Source organism: Dreissena polymorpha, chromosome 15, assembly GCF_020536995.1.
Source record: "Dreissena polymorpha isolate Duluth1 chromosome 15, UMN_Dpol_1.0, whole genome shotgun sequence".
Taxonomy (NCBI): Eukaryota; Metazoa; Mollusca; class Bivalvia; order Myida; family Dreissenidae; genus Dreissena; species Dreissena polymorpha.
Window position 1 is genome coordinate 31,076,965 of NC_068369.1, and position 24,529 is coordinate 31,101,493.

Below are 24,529 nucleotides of genomic sequence, written 5' to 3' on the forward strand. Positions count from 1 at the left end.
CAAACATGTTTAAATGCAGTTTCGTGTATTATGAAATGGATGCCAGCATTATGTGCAATCCTCAAATTTACGGTACTGGGCACTTGTGCAAAATGTAAAACTGACCTGGACATGTATAATTTTGAATCTATTTACAAACATTAAATTATGGCTTGTCAAAGTTTCTTAGCGCATTTTCGATATTGACCAGGGAATCATGAACATTAAAAACATAAAGATACTTGACACACTGATTGTCAAAAGACATTATTTCTGATAAAATGTTCATGGTCAGATACAGCCATGGTCATACTCACTGCTGGCTTTAAAACTTGGAACTGTTAATGTATCATTTTCTGCAGATTAACAAGATGAACATCTTTGTTGCAATGATTCCCCAATTGGTTGCCTTAAAATTTTTCATGCATTATGGGATTTCAGAATACCTTGGCACAAATCATCATCGTTTCAAGGTGATGTTTTGCGTGTTACAGCCATGCCGCTTGCTTTAAGGTCAATGTCACAGTAGACAGCTGAAGTTTTCACATATTCAACATATGTATGATTGCATTGCCAGTCAAAGTCCAAAATGCAAATTAGTTCATTGTAACTGTTTGGAAATTGAAATTGGCATATGTAATAATATAACAAAAACGCCCAGGCAAACATTGTCACCAAAATGCATGTGAATCAGAATATAACTGTAGTGTAGCACATTCTAAAACAAATAATGTAGAAAAAAAATATTCCTCCCAATACCTAATACAATTAAAGGAATATCAATGATGTCTCGCAAGAATGTTATAACACTCAAAACATTTTTGGTTAAAGCTTTCATACTTAGATGTGAGAATACATGTAGTAATCATTTAGCTGCTACAAAGTAGACCAAATAAACGAAAATTAATGGCTCGCAAATAATAATGGTTTCACAGTATGGGCATAGTGAAGGTGAAGAAGTTCACATTTGACCCATAAGTCAATTGTGCATGATGGGATTTTAAAATAATTTAAGGAAATGACATTTAGATGTTTGTTTGACTGTCCGATCTATTCTTTGATGGCCCTTCATGGGATTTGTATCTTAATTGGAAACATTTATGATCATGTAAAGACAACATGCCGCATGCGTTAACAAAAGGCACTTGTTTAAAGGTCAATGTCACCAGTGTCAATCAGCGGTAAAAAAGATACATACATGCTGTGTTAACAGTAGTCTTAATGTCTTTCACATAATACATGTAATGAATTTTTTTCCCATCAACAATGATGGTGGTAGGGGCAGTCGTGTCCTTTTAACACATTTCTAGTTAATTTATAAGCAATACAAATTGGTATGAAAATTTGTGTTCAGTTGCAAGTTCTTTTTATTTTTAACAACATACCAGCCTCTTGTACTGGTCTGTAACAGATGTACGACTCATTTCATCATAAAATCCTTCTTCTCTTGTGATTCCCAGAAGGGAGTTCCCAGTTGCACTTTTGCCATGGCCAGTATGTCCAACAAGAAGAATGCTTAGATCTGGATAAAATAACAATATTATCTTGTGGCTTACATTAAAGTGTTTGGTACAGGCAAATAAAGTTATATTTTGAATATTGATACATTAAGACACAAAAACTATAATTATACTAGTAGTCTCCAGAATCATGCGCTTATTCGATATAATAACATTTTCTGTATAATCACATATTTGTTAGAGTATTTCGAGTATCTAATTTTGTTATCAATTCGATAACCTATGTATACTTTGACTCGAAATTGGAAACACTTACAGCTTGAATCACAAACATTGTTACAAGAATAACAGGATGAAATCATACAATTTATTTACTTAAGAATTGTTATTGACATTTTTAGCTTCACATGTATATTATACATATTCCCTTCCCAATTAATATATAGCACTGTCTTATGTAATCCATCTTCACCATTGCATGGTGATAAAAAAATGATTGTTGCTGTATCTAAAATACTGTTGTGTTAATGCCAACCAATTTCTGATTTTTTAAACACATTTTGTTGCACATACTTTATTGTTGTTTCACTGAGAAAATTGACTGCATATTTGCATTTTTCATATTAGATTGATGGGATTAATCAAATCGTTTTAACATCAACTGAAGGAGGCAAACCAACGAGACCATGGCCGTTGTTTAAAGTAAATAATTTCGTATAACCTGGATTCGCATAATTCCAATTCCATTGTACTTTACTTCACTAAACAAAAAAAACTTGTCAACATTACCATCTTTGCACTCCATTTCTTTTGACAGTTTTGGCCGGTCTGAAATACAATTAAAGGCAAGATAAAACATAGTGTAGCGTAGTTAAGTGGAATAATCACGCACACAACTCAAAGAACTGTTAATTGAAATGTATTCTTTTATGTATTATAATGCTTCTGAGTCCACAAATATTTAATCTACAGCCCACGCGGAAACAACAAAGTCCGCGGCTATGCTGCGGCAAGAATCGTAAGTACTCAACGGCCGCACGCGGCGTATTGCCGAGGCACGCGGCGTATTGCTGAGGCACTCGGCATCAATCCGCGCAACGACACCGAGTCTCTAATAACCTCGCGTACTTTTGCGGAATGAATCCGCCGCATACGTACGCGGCGGATCGAGCGAAAAGATAAATGTGCGACCCCATCAAATTTCTTGTTAGATTCTGTGATGCAACTATATTGTTAAACATTTTAATTATATTGAACAATTAAAATGAAAAATACTATTACCTTGCAATTAAGTACTATATAGCTAGTAATATTCCAACAAAACACTGTGCCTTTATTTAATATAAATGTTTTTCAAGAATTTCGTAAACACATGCGTTAGGAAATGTACAAGAAGTTTGCACTCAACTTGTGTAAAACACTTGTTCAATTAACCGTTAAACTCGACCTCCGTTCTCTGAAAAAGATTCGAAAGGCGGAGCTAATCATGTGCTGTTTCAAAATTGGACGATTGTCATTGAGTAACAAACACACGATTGGTTAAGCGGATAAATTTCTTGACAAAAGAAGCCAATTTTGTCGGCAAAAACGGTGTAACTTTATGCCTTCAGACAGGAAGCGGCTGTCCTTTGATGATGTCAAACTGTCTATTCACACATACTGCGAATGTGTGCGATACTTTAAATCATGTCATTGATCCTTTGTTTACATTTTCAGTATACGTAACTACCTGCTAACATGACAACTTTGGATTAAATGATCAAAATAAAAACAAGAGTAATGTTGCAAATTGTGATTATATTAATTGGTAAGTTTCAGTTAAAAGATGATGTTTTGCTTGTAGTAAAACAACGATTTTTCTATACAAAAACATTACCACGGGATCGGTTGATCTTGGTCGAAATTCTTATTTTGTGTCATGGACGACATCACAAGTCGATTAACTATTTTATATTTTGAATCGGCGCATATCAAATTAATTATGATTTGAAATATTAGTTTAATTGTTCTTTTAAAATTTATTGACTTACTAATCGTTTTCAAAAGATTTCTATTTTATGATGCGCATCGACTCGGCGTCATATCGCTGATCGGGGCTTGCCTCGGCATGTCGCTGCGGACAGATGCTAAGCATCGCGGCAAAATGCGACATTCCGACGCAGCATTAACGGCCGACTCGACTAGGCGTTCAATCAATTGCTCAAGTTTCAAGTATTTGTTTGATCCACCACATCGAATCTCACCCTTCCGCACTTCATCTAAAACTACCACGCCACATCTTAACACACGTCAATTAATTTCATCCTACCTCACCTTATCCCACAACACGGTATCTCACCCAAAACACTTCTTCCCACCAAATACCATCTCACTAATTCACAGATCATAATACAACATAACACTTTATTTCTACCCACCACATATCACTTCAACTAACTAAACGCAGCATTAACGGCAGACTCGGCATCGACTCGTTGCGCCTTGATGCCGCGGATCGCGAAATAGGTTTGTTCCGCGTGGGCTACACTGTAACAACTGGATTTTTATTTCTTGCAATTGCCGTAGTGCTTATGCTCAGTCCTTTTATGAATACCAATTATGTTTGGTGTATAATGGAGTACAGTGCTTTCCACAAGCCATTTAACGGTCCCTCACCGGGGCGCTTGAATTTAGAAATCAGAGTCCCTGGGCGCCTGAAATTTCCCAATCAGTGTATTTTGGCAGTAACTGCAGCTAGCCGTTTTTAAGGTCTAAGCGATATCGACTTTGCCGAAAATTTTGAAAGTCAATTTAGGATCCTTTGTGGCTTTACCCAACTAAAGCCTACCTAAAGGCAGAGCGTCGATGTATTGGAAAATCAATATTGACCAATGAGAGCTAACACTTTGTATGACCGACAGCACTTGTCGGCAGACAATACCAGCAGTTAAATCATGCAGACGACTTGAGACGTACATGTAATTGCCACAGAAGTCTTGGCCAGTTACCTAGAAGACGGATGATGGCAGCCGGCTGTAATCCTCATGGAAATCGTGCATTTTTTGCATAATACTGTCAAAATATTTATTCAAATGGTCAAGTGTTTAAACAAATTATTGTTGAATTTATTACCCAACTGTTTATGTTTTGTTGAAATCTCGAATGAGATTAGTTAAATTTGTAATCCGAAACTCACTCTCGAATGTCGATGTTAACGCGTTAGTTATCCCAAAAACACTTCCGAATGTTAATGTCTGCTTTAAATAAGCAGTGTTAATTTATTTTGTGTTGACCCTTTGTCTCAATAAAAAGGGCGTGAAAATTATACAGCATTTACAACGTGGCGTCATTTGCATGGAAAGCGTCCGTGTATTGAGCATTTTACAAACAAGCACACAAGTCAGGGGATTTACGCATGTTGAGTGGCGATATGTCATCAAATCTATAAATAGTCACTGATAGTATATGCCAAAATTTATTTGATACTTAAGAAAAATGGAAACGTTTGTGTTAAAGAAATAATTGAGCACTTTCATCGTCAATATTTACCAGAAAGTGTTATTAAAAAATGGAGTAAACAGGATTATTGGGTAATTAATAGAAACTTGAAAAAAAAGCAAGTATGCAGTAATAGAGTCGGGTTGATCTGGATGTAATAGGGAATCGTTCCAGTTGGGATTTTACAATTTATGATGGACAGTTATAAAACAATTAAAAAATATATCTTTATGAATGACTTTATAGCATGGGGGTTTTCTTGAAGAGTCATAGCACACCAAATGACGTCTTTTGACGCTGTTTTTCTTAGAGTAATAACACACCACAAAATTTCAATGACACGTTAAATTAAAAAAAAACAAATCAACGTCGCGACCTCTCCCGAGGCCACCCTTATCAGCCCCGGGGCACCTGACATAAATCCTGTGGAATACACTGATGGACATGTGCTTTCAGATTAGCAATATTATGTTTATTCATATTACTTTTATTTATCGTCTGTGGTTACATAGCTTTAGTGCATTTGACTTTGTTGCTGCCTCGATGATCTTTCTATTGAACCAAAAATAATTTTACATTCTAGTGAAAGTTATTGTACATTTAGACACGTCTGGCAGTTGTTTGATAATTTCTAGCATGTAGACTACTTTTGTCGAAACAGTTATATTGGTTTTGCTGAAAGTGCATACGCAAAGAGATGTTTTCATTCAGTTATAAAGAATATGTTTGTTTGCAGATTGTATGCTTGCATTTATATTAGGGTGCCCGGTGATTGTGTTTTGGTCGTTATTGTGTTTGCATGCTTATGACAATTGTTTAAGAATATATTCCGAAGCTCAAGCAGAGTAACCGGAGGAAATCCCGCCTGTCCAGTATGTGAGCAACATCTAACCCACATGCACCGAGTGGGGTTGAACCAAGCCCGCCTAGGTGAGAGGCGAATGTTCCAAGCACTACTCTAGCTTGGTAGCCAAGCATTGTTAATGAAATCTGTCCTGACAAAGTGATCAAACACTGACAGGTGTTGATTGTTATGTGCTCTTAGTATTAAAAAAAAGAAATTAAGTATTTTTGCAATGATTGCAAAATGACGTGAAAAGGTACATTCTGTTGGACAATTAATATTATTTCAGCTGGTACATCGATTTTCATCAACAAAAATGTGCCAATTGTGTGTTCCTGAGATTAAACTACACATCAGTTGCATGCCTTTTACTCAAAATAATATAGTAAAAGTCAATGTATCTTTCTGGCCTGTACTTTCATTCTGCATCATGTTATTTAAATATAAATGTGCATGATATAATATCAAAATTTTGATTGGCAAGCCTAATATGTTCATGATTAAGGTCATACATGGGCAATCCCCATATTATAAGGTCAAATAGTGCACACAATAAACTTTTTTAGCTCACCTGATTGCTCAGGTCAGCTTTTGTGACCGGTCTTTGTCCGTCATCCGTCCTTCCGTCCGTCCACATTCGTTCATAAACACTCAAGAGGCCACATTTCTTTTCCGATCTTCATGAAACTTAGTCAAAAGATTTGTCCCAATGATACCTCGATCATGTTTAAAACTGGATCATGCTTGGTCAAAAACTAGGTCACTAGATCAAAAAAAAGAAAAACCTAGTAAACATTGTAGAAGTCACATTTCATGCCCAATCTACATGCAACTTTGTAAAAATGTTGGCCTTATGATAAGATGGTTGAGTTAAAAAGTGATTCCGGTCCACTGAAAAACATTGCCGCCAGTGGGTGGGGCAGTTTTCCTAATTAGGCTATAGAGAAACCTTGTAAACACTCTAGATGCCACATTTCTTGTTCGATCTTCATGAAACTTGGTCAGAAGATTTGTCCCAATCATATCTCAATCGAGTTTGAAACTGGATCATGCTGGGTCCAAAACTAGGGCACTAGGTCAAAAAAAGAAAAACATTGTAAACACTGTAGAAGTCACATTTCATGCCCAATCTTCATATAATTTTGTCAAAATGTTTTACTTAATGATATGTTAGTTGAGTTCAAAAGTGGTTCACGTCTGTTGAAAAACATGGCTGCCAGTGGGCGGGGCAGTTTTCCATATTTGACAATAGCGAAACCTTGTAAACACTCTAGAGGCCACATTTCTAGTCCGATTTTCATGAAACTTGGCCAGAAGATTTGTCCTAAAGAAACGTCGATTGAGTTTGAAACTGAATCATGCTGGGTCCAAAACTAGGTAAACAAAAGAAAATCCTTGTAAACACTGTAAAAGAAACATTTCATGCCAAATCTTCATGTCACTTTGTCAAACTGTTTTTCTTAATGATATGTTGGTTAAGTTCAAAAGTGGTTCCGGTCCGTTGAAAAACATGGCCGCTAGTGGGCGGGCAGTTTTCCTTATTTGGCTATAGAGAAACCTTGTAAACACTTTAGAGGCCACATTTCTTGTCCGATATTCATGAAACTTGGTCAGAATATTTATCCCAATGATACCTCGATCAAGATCGAAACTGGGTCATTCTGGGCCAGAAACTAGGTCATTAGGTTAAAAAAAAGGAAAAACCCTTGTAAACACTGTAGAAACATTTCATGCCAAATCTTCATGTAACTTTGTCAAACTGTTTGTCTTAATGATATGTTGGTTGAGTTCAAAAGTGGTTCCGGTCTGTTGAAAAACATGGCCGCCAGTGGTCGGGGCAGTTTTCCTTATTTGGCTATAGAGAAACCTTGTAAACACTTTAGAGGCCACATTTCTTGTCCGAGCTTCATGAAACTTGGTCAGAATATTTATCCCAATGATATCTCGATCAAGTTCGAAACTGGGTCATGCTGGGTCGAAAACTAGGTCACTAGGTCAAAAAAAAGAAAAACCTTGTTAACACTCTAGAAGACACTTTTCATGCCAAATCTTTATGTAACTTTGTCAAAATGTTTATCTTAATGATATGTTGGTTGAGTGCAAAAGTGGTTCTGGTCCGTTGAAAAACACAGACCAGGTCAAAGCTTGAAAAACCTTGTTTTTTTCTTTAACCACAAAGCACGCAGCTTTGATATTTGATATGTGAAAAAGATTGTTCAAATCATGCCACTGCGCAAGCACATTTTACAGGTGAGCGCTCTAGGGCCATCTTTGCGCTCTTGTTTGAGAATTGTGTTTACTTTGACACAGACGTTTACCATTAAATTCAATATGTCCTTTTCAAGTTTCAGGTATGCATGTTCTAAGTTAAGGTCAAGTTAAAACTTGAAAGTCTCTTAGACAATGCTGAAATTATTTACCACAGTAAAATGCAAACCAGCGTCATTTGTTGATGCTCATTAAAATGCATTGAGTTCAAAGTTTGAATTGTGTCCATAATAAAAAATACATGCATATAGCGAATTAAGTGGTAGTTAGGTAGATATAAATTGTGACTGTTTTAAAAACTTATGTCAAGTCAGTACAGCCCAAAGTCATTGTATGTCTTTCATGTATCATTGTCATACAGACCCTGAGTGCCACCAAACAAAAAATCATTTTACGTCACCACCAATATTTCATGCAAATCTTGCAATCATAACATTTTGACTGGGCAACCTTATTTTTGCTGTGATTGGGCAGTCCAAATTAAAACTCATGATCCTGCTCAAACCATGCGAAAGCGAAATGACTGTATACCTACAGAAAATTACTATTGAATTATCAAGATTTCATTATAGTCTATTAGTTAAGTGGTATACGTTTATAAACATCTTCAACAGAATCATGAAAATTCATATATAAATACAAGGTTCTTACCTTTCACCTTTTCACCACATTCTGGGCAGAACTTTGCGGTGTCTGCAAGGTTGGCGCCACATTTTTCACACAACATCCTGAATTGTAAACACTTATTTCAATATTACCAAGTGTTTTCAAGCTATAATGTCATACATCTTAACACAATGCACATTAAGATAAAACACCTAACAGCCACTGGCTTTTTGTATGTGTGTGTGTTTTGACAAGATTTTCATATCCCCTCACGCCTGTGGCTGCATTGTGTGAGCACCAGTATATGTGACCACCAGTATATGTGAACACCAGTATATTTGAGCACCAGTATATGTGAGCACCTGTATTATACCAATACTTACTACACTTGTGACAAATCCAAACCATATCAGCTGATTAACTATCTTATCAGTATTTGCTGTGCAAGTCAGAGATATTCACAACCTGCTTGTACTTATATTGGTCATGCATATTACAAGTACAAAGTCAAAGGTGTATATACCTACCTTATTTTCAATTGCTGGTCCATAATACATATATATAAATATATATATATATATATATATATATATATATATATATAATTATATATGTGTATTATATATATGCTCATGCTATTTATAGCAGAGTGGTGTGCCCTAAAATCAATCAATATGAACTTTGATACGTTTGTGTGTGATCAAGTAAACTAAAAAAAAGAGAATAATTTTACTAATACAGTTAAGTTTTGCACTTGCTTGAAATGGGCGGGGGTATTTGTCATCTTTAGCGTCTGTTCTAGTATTTGATTCTGTACTTCAGTCATAGGCAATTAATACACAAAATTTAGGGAAGTTTAATTGCTAGTGTCAAATGTATGTAACTGTGACGCTTTGAGCATTGTGCAACGCTATATGTACTTTAAATTTTCATTTTAAGAAAAATGACTAAAATCTTATCCAATAAATTATAAGGAAAGCACCTCAGAGCATGAAGCGCTCATGCTGGGCTTTTATGTGAGCTTTCTGTGGCATCAAGCAACCTTTGACGTATGTTGTTTTGTCATGTTATGGAAAAAATGTTCTGCGATTTGACTACTCCCATAATTCACACGAGTTTAGAAAAACCCACTTATCACCCCGGTACAAACAACGCTGGCCCATTTTATCAACCAATGATGGCCTAATTTAAAGGTCTAATGCTATGCTTTGTAAAACCAGTACAAACCATTAATTAATTGAATATAATGCATATAAAAAGTTTGTGCACTTCACTTTGATTCAATCACGGTATTACTAGCGAGAACGAATATGACAAAGTCGCGAGTTTTCACACATTCCGATCCACTCGCCATTTTCATTCAAACCTGTAGTGACGTCAATCATACCTCTGCGCAGAGCGCATGTTCCAAATTACGAACCGGTGTTATAGGGTTTCGGATGTGATTTTGCTCTCATCTTTAGTAGGACAAATTGATGAAATTGGAAGATGATAGTGATTATGAAGAGTTTTCCTTTGAACCTTACACGTATGAGCCGGAATTTAGTGACAGTCAGTCTGATTTTGTTTAATCTAACTCGGGCAGCGAGGAATTTTTTGCCGATGCTCCAGATGACCATTGTGTTGGAAATACAGATTGGTAAATACATAACTTTGTTATTTAATGCACATGTTCAGGAATACGGATTGTTAGATATATAACTTCTCCATTTGTTTTATACACATGTCGGAAAAAAGACATAAACAAATTCGTTGATCCTAATTCTACAGTACCAGCGCGATGCATATGGAATATAACGACGTTGAATGATTAATACATATTAACACAAAATTGATATTTGCACCAGTTCTGAATGTAAAGAAATTCTGAATTGACAATCAACCATATTTTGTATTTGCAGGTGAACATGTTTTCTATTTTCCACCATAATCATATACCATCCTTTTGAGATATTGGTACAAGATGGTTATTAACAGTGTCATTTGAATAACTCAGCACAAATTGGCTTAATTGACATACCAGGTACCATACTAGTCCCTATGCTAGAATTTATCTATCTGTATTTGCTATGTGTTACCTCATCACCTCCCTGCAATAATTCATCCAAACAATTAGATGTGCATTGATGGTATCAAAATGGTTCAGTATTTGAGGCGGAAACGCAACGAAGATTAGTCCCATTGAAGGATCAAATCATATTCTATTCCTCAAAAGAGGGTGGGCCATATGTGGCAATAATGAGGTCGGCATTTGATCTCTTTAATAGCAATATGACTACATAGAATTCCCATCCGAACATCAACTTTTTCTATAATTCTATAACGTCATACTTTTTCAGAATAACAAGTGATGTGTTTGTGAAACACTATGTCCCTTTTGAGCGATTTTGACCCATATATTTGAATTTTGACCTTGAAGGATGATCTTGACCTTGACCTTTCACCACTCAACATGTGCAGCTCAATGAGATACACATGTTTACCAAATATCAAGTTGCCATCTTCAATATTGCAAAAGTTATGGCCAATGTTAAAGTTTGTGCTAACCAACAAACAAACAAACAAACCAACAGACAGGGCAAAAACAATATGCCCCCCAGTATAGACTGGGGGAAATAAAAAGAGATTTCAACACAAGCACAAATAATGCTTGCAAGAAACCATTAGAGTCAAAATTATTTGGCTTTTAAACCCTCAATACTGTAATGTATAGCCTCTTGAAATGAACAACTGCTTTATTTTCCAATGGCTTGTTAAACAATCTAAAAAAGACAAATTTGTAAACCAACCAGCAAGTTTTTATAATTTCAGTAATTGGATCTCACTTTGTTTTGCTTTGTAAGTCATTGCACACAGCGCACTATGATCATTCAATTTGTCAACTTCAATGCTTGAATGTTAATCACACATTGTTCTCATATACTCATAGTAATTGAAGCTACATACTTATGAGGATAAATGTCACTTATTAACAACTTCTTATTTAATGCCAAGTCCACTCGTGCGTTTTATATATTCAGTAAGAGTACTACCATGACAAAATGTTGTTCTGCAGTTCATGAATAATTCATGAAATGTTCATGAATTATTCACAACCAAGTTCATGAATAGTCCATGAATAGTCAGTGAACTGGAAATGAGCCACGTATGTGAAATGTTTTTGAAATTTTAGTTCATGAATTGTTCATGAACACTAATGACATGGAGTGTTCATGAAATATTATTGGAACCTAATGGCGTGAAGTGCTCATGAACTATTCCTGAAACCTTATGGCATGAAGTGTTCATGGGTTATTATTGAAATATAATGGCAGGAAGTGTTCATGAACTATGTATGAACCATAGTGGTATGAAGTGTTCATGAACTATTCATGAACAACAAAATTCTTGAAAAGTTATTCAGGGTTGTGCTGTTTATGAACAGATCATGAACAATTTCCTTCTATTGTAAATGACTCATTTCCTGTTCATGAACTATCAGTGAATATTCCATAATCCATAGTTCTTCAAGAGTTCATGAACTGAGGTGGCATAAAGTTTTCATGAACTATTATTGAACAAGAATTTGTCAATGTATGCAAAGGTTATCATAAGTGTTACCAAAGCTCAACAAACAGGTCAGGGTAAGAAGAAACAAGTCTTGTATGAGCACTTAACATATTGATAGCAACATATAACAATATTTGAATATAACACTAACTGAAATACAAATGGTTTGATAATACTCTTTAAATTCAATAATATAACTTTGCACTATATGTTCATGAATAATTCATGAATTGAAAAGATCATGAATAGTCTCATTTTTAGTTCAAGAATCATTTACTAATCAGTGGTTTCCCTAAAATGGTTACATTTACAATGCCAAAGAACTTGAAATGGAACCAATGGCTTATCAGTTTAGCCGGTAATTTATTAAAGACTTACATTTCCAAATATAACATAAACCATGTGCCTTCCGTTTCAACTTCCTGTGGCCACAATATTCTTCCTTTGTAAAAACAGCAATGCAATGTACATGTTTGAGTTCTTGATATCATCTTAAACTGTTCTTGAAATAAGATGTCCTTAAAACATTCTCAAACTTTTCTTTTAATTCTTCCAAGAACAATGACAGATCCGTTTAAAAACATATTGGATTCTTAAAAAGTCCACCATATGTTCAAAAACATTGTGAAGACCTGTTTAAGAACATCATAAGGAAATATGTTGTTAAAAAAAGTTATCAAAGTGTTCAAGAATAGTTAAAGAATAATTCAAGAACAGGAAAGGTCCTTTAAAAGTTATTGAATTGTTCCTGAAGGCAGTTCTTGAACAGTTCTTGTACAAATGTTCTTAAAATCCTCTAGAACAGGTCAAGAACTCTTACTTACAGTGGTTAAAATATTATGCATATTCATACTAACTCCACAGGTTGCACACATCTACAAGATAAGTATGCTAGACAATATTACTTTCAAAAAATATTTATGAAACATCTAGCACAAAGGAATTCATGAATAATTCATGATGGATCCTCAAAGCATGTCTCAGAAATGACATCAAAACTAATTGTTCATGAAATGTTCATCACTAAGTATTTATGATTAGATGACGACCTGTTCATGAACTTTGAAGGGTTCAACAAAAATTCATAAACTGTTCATGGACGTGTCTTAAGAACAGTTCATGTCCAAAAGTTCATGAAAAAAAAGATCAGGATCTTTTTGCGAACAGTTCATGAACAGTTCCTGATTGACTTGAAGTGTTCAAGAAATTATGAACAACATTTCGCCAAGGTATGTACACAACTATAATTGCCTGACACATATTTACACAATCTAATGATTGGATTCACTTTGCAATTCCTTGTTGTTGTTTTTAACAACCGACTAAAGTACAATACAAAAGACTGATTTTCTTTAATAGTATTTTGCAATGTTAATAAAGAAATTGAATGACTTCAACTTGTTTGAGTCAAAAAAAAAAGAATTACAAATTAGTAAGACAACATTTTCATTGAAAAATAATTTCCTGGACACTTAATGCAAAACATCAGAGTATCCGAAGATTTAAGTTGATGATAGCATCCATGATTATTCGACGAACCTTCTATGTGAATCAAGAAATATCTTTTAAAAGATATTCGGCATATATCCTGACTATTAAATAAAGTTTTGAAAATGGATATTTCTAAATAATGAAATTGAAATCAAAGGTTTTATTATTGTTCTTTTTTCACTTTTAGTTGCATATCCACCACATGAAATGTGTGTTTTTAATTGCACATATATTCAAACCACGAAATAGTGTTCGTAGATAAAAACTATACTATGGAAGATCACATCATATGTGTCCTCACAAGGCTTATTATGAGTTTATTTATTCACCATGGAAATATGATTTCTAAATATTTTATAAACTCTCAGTTTTCTTTCGACACATTCAAATCACACTGGCGGAGCTGCATCATGTCAAAATGAATTTTTGGCAATCCTAGCTCAAGCCCCGAAATTGTGCAGTCAGGTCAGGAGCTACGCTGGCCATTATAAAGTCATGCAAGGCTTCATGGTCTCATAAGGTATTATACTCAGGCTGGGCTATATAAATACTGGTCGCTTATGACATAAGACCCATTTTCGCATGAAACAGGTCTTTGAAAATCACATTGGGTCTCTTAAATGGAAGTCAACCAGTGTAATTTATAGCAAGCTGGCAACAAACTTCAACATCCTATTCAGACTTTCAGGAACAATTTCCAGATGGGCTGACTGAGTACCGCAAACATTTGTGGTTAGATAATTTAAACAATTTCCCTGTAATCACTACACTATTTGGGTAGTGTTTGTTTCCTCATCAATAAAACAATACTGTTTTATGAACTTGTATCAATAGTCCATTATGTCTGCCACTGACAATTTAGTGGCTGAGTAATGAGCCTGAACTTCTGCGAGAAGGATTTTAACGCATAATCGTAACTGGGCATATATTTGTGTGATGCAGAGAGTAGTCCGGAATGCATTGTATATTGAACAGTGTTACATCCTAAACCCTATTCAGCGACGCAGTTATACTTGGTCATTTAAGATGGAAAGCTGGCTAAAACAGCTACGCCAAGCACTATAAGTTTAACAAAATCTCCGTAGTTGGAGACTGATGCCCCCAAACCAGGGCATTGATATAGGAGTATCTACTATTCAAGTTCAATGCATCTGCAAAGTATGAAGCCCATCACTCAATCGTTTGATGACATATGGAACGGAAACCAATTTAACACTTAATGTCACAGTGACCTTGACCTTTGAACTAGTGACCTCAATTTCAATAGGGGTTATCTACTGTCCAAGGCCCATGCAAATGGGAAGTATCAAGCCAATCGGTTTATCAATTGATGAATTATTGATCAGAAACGAGTTCACACTTAGTGTGACAGTGACCTTTGACCTAGTGACGCCAATTTAAATAGGGGCCATCTAATGTCCAACGCCAAAAGCAAATGCGAAGTATCAAGAAAATTGGTCCCTAAGTTCATAAGATATTGAGCGGAAACAATGTTCGCATTTAGTGTGACCTTGACCTATGACCTGGTGATCATAATTTCAATAGTGATCATCTACTGGCTAAGGCCAATGCACATGGGAAGTATCAAAACAATTGGTCAATCACAAATTATCGATCGGAAACAAACTGGTCTACAGACAGACAGACTGGCATCCAGAAAAACAATATACACCATCTTCTTTTAATAAGTGCACAAACAGCGATTTGTTTTTCAAGTTTTTTAAGAAAAAAAAACAAATATATGGCACATGCATAATTTGCTTGATATCTACAATTTTCGCACCGGGTCAAACTATGTCTTGTAATAATGAAACGACATCACAGTATATGCCTTTGTATACAATGATTTTTGCATAAATTATACTCTTTACCAATCAGAAGACATTTTAAAATTGATAGTTTACCAGCCTTCAAAAGAAAGTAGTTTTCCACAATACATGTTTCTTATTTTCAAATCTATTAATAGGTGTTGGCTTCCACCAACAGCCTGCAAAGCAAAATCATGTTTAACAAGTGATGTGTTTGTCAAACACTATGCCTCCTTTTGAGCGATTTTGACCCATACATTTGACCTTGAACAATGACCTTGACCATGACCTTTCACCACTCAAAATGTGCAGCTCCATGAGATATACATGCATGCAAAATATCGAGTTGCTATCTTTAATATTGCAAAGGTTATGACCAAGGTTAAAGTTTTGGGACAGACAGACACATACAATCACAGACAGACAGTCCAAAACAATACACCCCCTCTTCTTTGAAGAAGGGGCATAAACTCTTAAAAAAGAGAAATAAAGTAAGAGTTTGTCCAATCATTATTTACTGGTATCTTTTGTGAGAGTGGCACTCTTGTTTAATTGGTCCTCTTCAAGTCAATTAATATTCACCTAAAATTGTTGATGACGAAGAAAGTTGAGTCACCTTATTATAGTTAAAAGATTTGTGCAAGAACTTAATTCGTGATTGAATATCGTCACAAATGTGAAAACAATTTTTAATTTTATCAAAGAAAAGCAATGCTCACCCTGTTTCTTGAATAGAAAATCTTTGAGGCTGTACACAGGTAGACATCTTTCTGCTTGATATCATGGGTGTTTCTGAAGATAATAAGTTTTCTTTTCAAAACTGGTTTAAACAGATAACAATACATAACGTGTCTGCTTGTAGGAAGCTTTCTAGATGGTTTTATATTGTGAACACTCAAGAGGCTGCATTATTGGCCAATTTTCAAAATTGGTCAGATCAATTTACATAAATTTTGTTTACATGATATATCAGCTGTTTCCTAATCTTGGTCATGTGGTATCAAATATTAGGTCAGTATGTGTTGCTTATGTTAATGTGTTGCATATGTTATTCTGTTCGTTTCGGATTGCATTACACTATTGTGTTTTTGTTTATATTGTTAATGTATTCGTTTGAAATCTTGAAATAAAAAGAGTTGAAAAAACATACACAAAAGTTATGTGTTTGAGAAACACTATGTCGCCTTTTTAGCGTTTTTTCTCATATATGACCTTTGACCTTGAAAATGACCTTGACCTTTCACCATTGAAAATATGCAGCTCCGTGAGATACACATGCATGTCAAATATCAAGTTGCTATCTTCAATATTCAGAAGTTATGGCCAATGTAAAAGTTTGTTCAAACCAACCAAAAAAAACAAACAAACAAACAAACAGGGCAAAAATATTATGTCCCCCAGTATAGACTGGGGTACATAAACAAAAATAGGTCACTACGTCAGTATGACAACTTGAAATACATAAATGATACTTTGGAAGTCAGATTGTTTGCCCAGTCATCATGCAACTTGCAAAACAGGTTATTTTGTGCTATCCCTTTTATTATTGTTTAATTTGAGTTACAATGCTATGACGTTAAATTTTATTTACACTTAAATGTATTATGAATATTGCTGGGCCAAGTATGAGGTTGAGCGCTCTATAACCACGTTTAAACTCCCAATGCTTTGCATTGACCGTTTCAAGGCGGTGACCCCAGCTTTATTCATATTTTGTGTTTATGTTGGTTTGTATTGTGCTGTGTTGTGCTGTTTTGTACTGTTTGGGCAATCGGTCACTTGCCTTAAATAAAGGACCAACTAACTGTTTTAATGAAAATTCAATACTGCTACAGCAGCTGGAGTTTCACTTCTTTATATTGATATCAATTTCAAGTTTGAATAGGTTCCAGTGTATTTAAGACAATACTGCCAGAGGGCAGCTGTTTTATGTGACTATGGAAACATTGTGAACAAGCAAGAATTCATATTGCTGGCCAATAATTATGCAACTTGCAGAGAAATTTTGATTTTATATTTTCATAAATTTCATAAATAGCATTTATAATTGGCAAAACATTTGTTCCCATCATGCATTGCACACATAACATCTTTATCATAAAAGGTAAACAAGAGGGACCTGATGGCCCTAGATTGATCACCTGAGCCTGACTTGGAACATGTACTAACAAGGTTTTTCAAGCTTTGACCTGGTGACCTAGATTTTGACCCCACATGACCCAACTGTTTAACTTTGCCTTAATATTGCCCTAGCAAACTAACTCCTAAAGTATCATCATTATGGAATCAATTATTATGGAAGTGTTTACAAGTATTTTTTGTAATTTGGACCTCGTGACCAAGATTTTGACCCCACATGACCCAATGTCAAACTTTGCCTAGACATCATCAAGAAAAACATTCTGGTCAAGTATCATCTATATTGGACCAAAACTATGGCATCCAGTGTGTTAACACATTTTTTGTTAGATTAGACACCATGACCTAGATTTTGTCCCGACATTACCAAATGTCACACTTGGCCTAGATATTGTCCAGACAAACATCAAGTTTCATCATTATTGAACCAAAACTCTGGCATATGGAGTGTTTACAAGGTTTTGTAAGATTTGACCTGGTGACCTATATTTTGACCCCTCATGATCAAACATCAAACTTTGCTTACACAAATTAATATTATGACTAAGATTTAAAAAATCTGAAACAAAATTGTGACATCTAGAGTGTTGTAGATTTTGTATAAAATAATGAAAATGTTGACAATCTAAGGGAACTAATTCTGGCATTTATTATGCGATTTTGCTAAATTATCAAACTTGACGGATATCTTATGGCCATAAAGCTTCTCAGCAACTTTGATAGTAGAGAATGCTTGAGAAATGTGAATGCTAGAGTGTTTTTAAACCAAATGTTGACGGACGACGGACAAAGACGGATCCCAGAGCTCAAAAGTGTATTTTTCACCGATCTGAACCATTTTCCAACTTGTCAAAGATATAAAAAAAACAATGTCTTGACTAAGTTTCACGATGATTAGGCAAACAATGTGACTTCTAGAGTGTTCACAAGGTTTCTCTTAAATAGTCATATAAGTTAAACTGTCCAACCCCCCCCCCCCTGGTGGCCATGTTTTTGACCGAAAGGGACCATTTTAAAACTCGTCTGATTTATAAAGTTAACCAATGTGTCACCAAGTTTCATGATGATTGGGCAAAAAATGTGACCTCTAGACTGTTCACAAGCTTCTTTCACTATATAATATAAGGAAAATGTGCCAACTCCCCCTGGCAGCCATGTTTTTCATCGGACCAGAACCATTTTCAAACTCAATTATGGTATCTAGAAAGCAAATGTTCTGACCAAATTTTATGAAAATTGTGCCAAAAATGGGACTTCTAGAGTGTTCACATGTTTTCGCTATATACATATAAAGAAAACTGCCCCGCCCACTGGCGGACATGTTTTTTTACCGATCTGAACCATTTTCGATCCGGTCCGAAATATCAATAAAAATCAATGTTTTGACCAAATTTCGTGATGATTGGGCTAAACATGTGACTTCTTGACTGTTCACAAGCCTTTTTTACTACATAAATATAAGGAAAACTGCCCCGTCCCCCTGGCAGCCATGTTTTTCAACGGAGGAACCATTTTACAATTCAACTAACGTATCTTGGAAATAAATGTTCTTACCAAATTTCATGAAGATTAGACAAAAATGTGACTTCTAGAGTGTTCACATGTTTGCAATATAAACATATAGAGAAAACTGACCCGCCCCCAAGTGGTCATGTTTTTTTTTACTGATCTGGACCCTTTTCGAACTCGTCTTATATAACAATAAAACACATGTTTTGACCTAGTTTCATGAGGATTGGGCAAATATTGTGACTTCTAGAGTGTTCATAAGGTTTTTCTATAGACTAATAAGGAAAATTGCACAGCCCACTGGCGGCCATGTTTTTCAACGGACCGGAACCGCTTTTAAACTCAACCAACATACCATTAAAACAAACATTTCAACAAATTAACATAAAGATTTGGCATGAAATATGACTTCTACAGTGTTTACAAGGTTTATCTTTTTTTTGACCTAATGACCTAGTGTTTAACCCAGCATGACACAATTTCAAACTTGATCGAGGTACGATTGGGACAAATCTTCTGACTAAGTTTCATGAAGATCGGACAAGAAATGTGGCCTTACAAACCAAATGTGGGCAGACGACGGTTGGACGGACAGACGACGGACAAAGACCGATCCCAAAAGTTCACCTGAACAATCAGGTGAGCTTAAAAGGCTTTGTCAAGATTCAAATTTATTACACAAACCTAAAAGCGCATATTGTGCTGTTGTTATCATAACCCGTTCCTTGGGCTCCTTTTACATTTGTCTGCCTCTGCGTTTGATATTATCTTTAGATGTCTCAGATGATTAGATTTGTTTCTCATATAAGCAAGGGCAAACTGTTATGATTGCCTAATATTTATGTTAACACTGGGTAATTTAAGTGTTTTTGTGGATTTATAAAATCATTTTATTACTTTTTGCTCATGTTTATGTGCCAATAATGACTTTTTACAAATGAGGTAAAGACAATATAATTGCTGTTTTTTTTTGTAAATATATAATCCTTTTAAAACCTTACCCTCGCCACCTTTTATGATTTCTTGTTTCTGAGAAGTGTCTTTGTATGTATCAGGGGAACTGATGTTGTCTGGACCTTCAAGTAAACAATATAAGCTTATGGGGATGCATGGTGGTCAAATCATTACGTTAAAACACTTGATTTGCTAATAATTATTTTAAAGTCATACACTTTTTCAAAACTCTGTCTACACCTCCTTTTATGATTTCTTCTTTCTGAGAAGTGCGTTTGGATGCGTCATGGGAACTGATAGTGTCTGGACCCTCACATAAACAATATAAGCTTATGGGGTCATAACGTTAAAACAATGAAGTTGCTAAAAAACACATACATCTTTCATAACATCATCGACTCCTCCTGTAATGTTTGCTTTTTTTCCGAGCAGTTTCTTTGGATGTTTCAGGTGAAATGCTTTTTTAAAAATATTTCCCCAATAAACAAGAGCAAACTGTTATGAGTGTCTAATAACTACGTTAACACTAGGTAATTTAAGCGTTTTTGTGGATTTATAAAAATCCTTTCAATACTTTTGCTCATGTTTATGTTACAATAATGACTTTCTACAAAAGAGGTTAAGACAATCTAATTGCTGTTTTTTGTTTGTAAATATATAATCTTCAAAACTTTACCCTTAACTCTTTTTATGATTTCTTCTTTCTGGGAAGTGTCTTTGGATGTATCAGGGAAACTGTTGTGGTCTGGGCCTTCAAATAAACAATATAAGCTAATGGGAATGGTGGTCAAATCATAACGTTAAAACAATGGAGCTGCTAATTATATTTTTAATGTCATACAGTTTTTCAAAACCTTACCCTCACTTCCTTTAATGATTTTTTCTTTCTGATCAGTGTCTTTAGGTGTATCAGGGGAACTGTTGTGGTCTGGGCCTTTAAATAAACAATATAAGCTTATGGGGATGGTGGTCAAATCATTACGTTAAAACAATGGAGCTGCTTATCATTGTTTTAACATTATACACTTTTTCAAAACTTTTCCCTCGCCTCCTTTTATTATTTCTTCTTTCTGATAAGTGTCTTTGGGTGAATCAGGGGAACTGCTGTGGTCTGAACCTTCAAATAAACAATATAAGCTTATGTGGATGGTGGTCATATAGAACAATTGAGTTGCTGATTTTTGGTCTGTTGGCAGTATGCCAATATACAAAAGGGTTGAATATCAGAAACACGTCTTGCATGCAATTGCTTGTTTTTGCAGTTGTTTAAATTCACCGGATATTGGCAGATGACAATGTTTACTATAGTTGTTATGTTTCGGGCATTTCATGAAAGTTTGCGTGGCGCAGTGGTAGCCCATTTAATTACGGTCCCAAAGGACATGGGTTTGAATCCCGACCAAGTCAGGTTGTTGTTTTTTCAACTTTTTTTCTTACTCTAAAAATAAGTTAAGACTATTCACAATTTTAAAGATGTGTAAGCAATCATATTTAATTACATTTCAAAAAATACCAAAATATGTGAAGAGTTTTCTACAAAAAACATGGATTGGAACGAGACTTTGTTTAAATTATCTTAGTTAGACAACATGTTTCAAATATGCCATGATCATTCCAATAGATATGTTTACATTTTTAGCAAAACTTTTCAGTTTATGTGTTTATAACACGCTGAATATAGTGATTATTATATTTTTATGAAAACATATCAAAAATGGGACTTCTAGAGTGTTCACATGTTTTCGCTATAAACATATCAAGAAAACTGCCCCGCCCACTGGCGGCCATGTTTTTTTTACTGAGATGGACATTTTTGATCTTGTCCGAAATATCAGTAAAAATCAATGTTTTGACCAAGTTTCGTGATGATTGGGCTAAAAATGTGACTTCTTGACTGTTCACAAGCCTTTTTTACTACAAAAATATAAGGAAAACTGCCCCGCCCTCCTGGCAGCCATGTTTTTCAACGGAGGAACCATTTTACAATTCAACTAACGTATCTTGGAAATAAATGTTTTTAACAAATTATATGAAGATTAGACAAAAATGTGACTTCTAGAGTGTTTACATGTTTGCAATATAAACATATAGAAAAAACTGACCCGCCCCCAAGTGGTCATGTTTTTTTTACTGATCTGGACCCTTTTCAAACTCGTCTGAGATATCAATAAAACAAATGTTTTGACCTAGTTTCATGAGGATTGGGCAAAAATTGTGACTTCTAGAGTGTTCACAAGGTTTCTCAATAGACAAATAAGGAAAATTGCCCCGCCCACTGGCGGCCATGTTTTCAACGGACCGGAACCACTTTTGAACTCAACCAACATATCATTAAGACAAACATTTCAACAAAGTAACGTAAAGATTGGGCATGAAATATGACTTCTACACTGTTTACAAGGTTTTTCTTTTTTTTTGACCTAGTGACCTTGTTTTTAACCCAGCATGACACAGTTTCAAACTCGATCGAGGTACCATTTGGACAAATCTTCTGACTAAGTTTCATGAAGATCAGACAAGAAATGTGGCCTTTAGAGTGTTTACAAACCAAATGTAGGCAGACGACGGATGGACGAACAGACGACGGACAAAGACCGATCCCTAAAGCTCACCTGAGCAATCAGGTGAGCTAAAAGGCTTTGTCAAGATTCAAATTTATTACACAAACCTCAAAGCGCATATTGTGCTCTTGTTATCATAACCCGTTCCTTGGGCTCCTTTTACATTTGTCTGCTTCTGCGTTTGATATTATCTTTGGATGTCTCAGTTGATTTGATATATTTATCATATAAGCAAGGGCAAACTGTTATGATTGCCTAATATTTATGTTAGCACTGGGTAATTTAAGTGATTTTGTGGATTTATAAAATCCTTTAATTACTTTTTGCTAATGTTTATGTACCAATAATGTTTTTTTTCTACAAATGAGGTAAAGACAATCTAATTGCTCTTTTTTGTTTGTAAATATATAATCCTTTTAAAACCTCACCCTCACCACCTTTTATGATTTCTTGTTTCTGAGAAGTGTCTTTGGATGTATCAGGGGCACTGATGTTGTCTGGTCCTTCAAATAAACAATATAAGCATATGGGGATGCATGGTGGTCAAATCATTACGTACAAACAATTGAGCTGCTAATTATTGTTTTAATGTCATACAATTTTCAAAACTTTGTCTACACCTCCTTTTATGATTTCTTCTTTCTGAGAAGTGCGTTTGGATGCGTCAAGGCAACTGATATTGTCTGGACCTTCAACTAAACAATATAAGCTTATGGGGTCATAACGTTAAAACAATGAAGTTGCTAAAAAAACATAAATCTTTCATAACATCATCGACTCCTCCTTTTTTCCGAGCAGTGTCTTTGGATGTATCTGGTGAAATGCTTATTTTTAAATATTTCTCCAATAAACAAGAGCAAACCGTTATGAGTGTCTAATAACTACGTTAACCCTGGGTAATTTAAGTGTTATTGTGGATTTATAAAATCCTTTCCTTTCAATCCTTTCATTACTTTTTGCTCATGTTTATGTTACAATAATGACTTTCTACAAATGAGGTTAAGACAATCTAATTGCTGTTTTTGTTTGTAAATGTATAATCTTCAAAACTATACCCTCAACTCCTTTTATGATTTTTTCTTTCTGAGAAGTGTCTTTGGATGTATCAGGGGAACTGTTGTGGTCTGGGCCTTCAAATAAACAATATCAGCTTATGACAATGGTGGTCAAATCATAACGTTAAAACAATGGAGCTGCTTATTATATTGTTAATGTCATACAATTTTTCAAAACCTTACCCTCACTTCCTTTTATGATTTTTTCTTTCTGATCAGTGTCGTTGGGTGTATCAGGAGAACGGTTGTGGTCTGGGCCTTTAAATAAACAATATAAGCTTATGGGGATGGTGGTCAAATCATTACGTTAAAACAATGGAGCTGCTTATCATTGTTTTAACATCATAAACTTTTTCAAGACTTTTCCCTCACCTCCTTTTATAATGTCTTCTTTCTGAGAAGTGTCTTTGGGTGTATCAGGGGAACTGCTGTCGTCTGGGCCTTCAAAAAACAATATAAGCTTATGGGGATGGTGGTCATATAGAACAATTGACTCTGAGTTGCTGATTTTTGGTCAGTTGGCAGTATGCCAATAGACTAAATGGTTGAATATCAGAAACACGTCTTGCAGGCAATTGCTTGTTTTCGCAGTTGTTTAAATTCACCGGATATTGGTAGATGACAATGTTAACTAAAGTTGTTATGTTTCGGGCATTTCATGAAAGTTTGCGTGGCGCAGTGGTAGCGCCTTCACTTACGGTCCCAGAGGACATGGGTTTGAAACCCGACCAAGTCAGGTTGTTGTTGTTTTCAACTTGTTATCTTACTCTAAAAATAAGTTAAGACTATTACAAATTTTAAAGATGTGTTAGCAATGATATTTAATGAC

The 24,529-nt window shown here is 35.1% G+C and overlaps 1 protein-coding gene across 1 annotated transcript in view; it reads right to left on the reverse strand.

Moving 5' to 3' along the window:
• Positions 1–467: 467 nt before the first annotated feature.
• Positions 468–24,529, reverse strand: part of LOC127859664 (uncharacterized) — a 36,632-nt gene continuing 12,570 nt past the window's right edge. Inside the window, exons 7-13 of the mRNA XM_052397169.1 lie at positions 23,701–23,775; positions 23,074–23,148; positions 20,944–21,018; positions 20,132–20,206; positions 2,229–2,267; positions 1,365–1,501; positions 468–512 (exon numbers count right to left, since the gene is read on the reverse strand). Of these exons, the coding sequence (XP_052253129.1) occupies positions 468–512; positions 1,365–1,501; positions 2,229–2,267; positions 20,132–20,206; positions 20,944–21,018; positions 23,074–23,148; positions 23,701–23,775 (521 nt within the window). The remainder of the gene's footprint in view (positions 513–1,364; positions 1,502–2,228; positions 2,268–20,131; positions 20,207–20,943; positions 21,019–23,073; positions 23,149–23,700; positions 23,776–24,529) is intronic.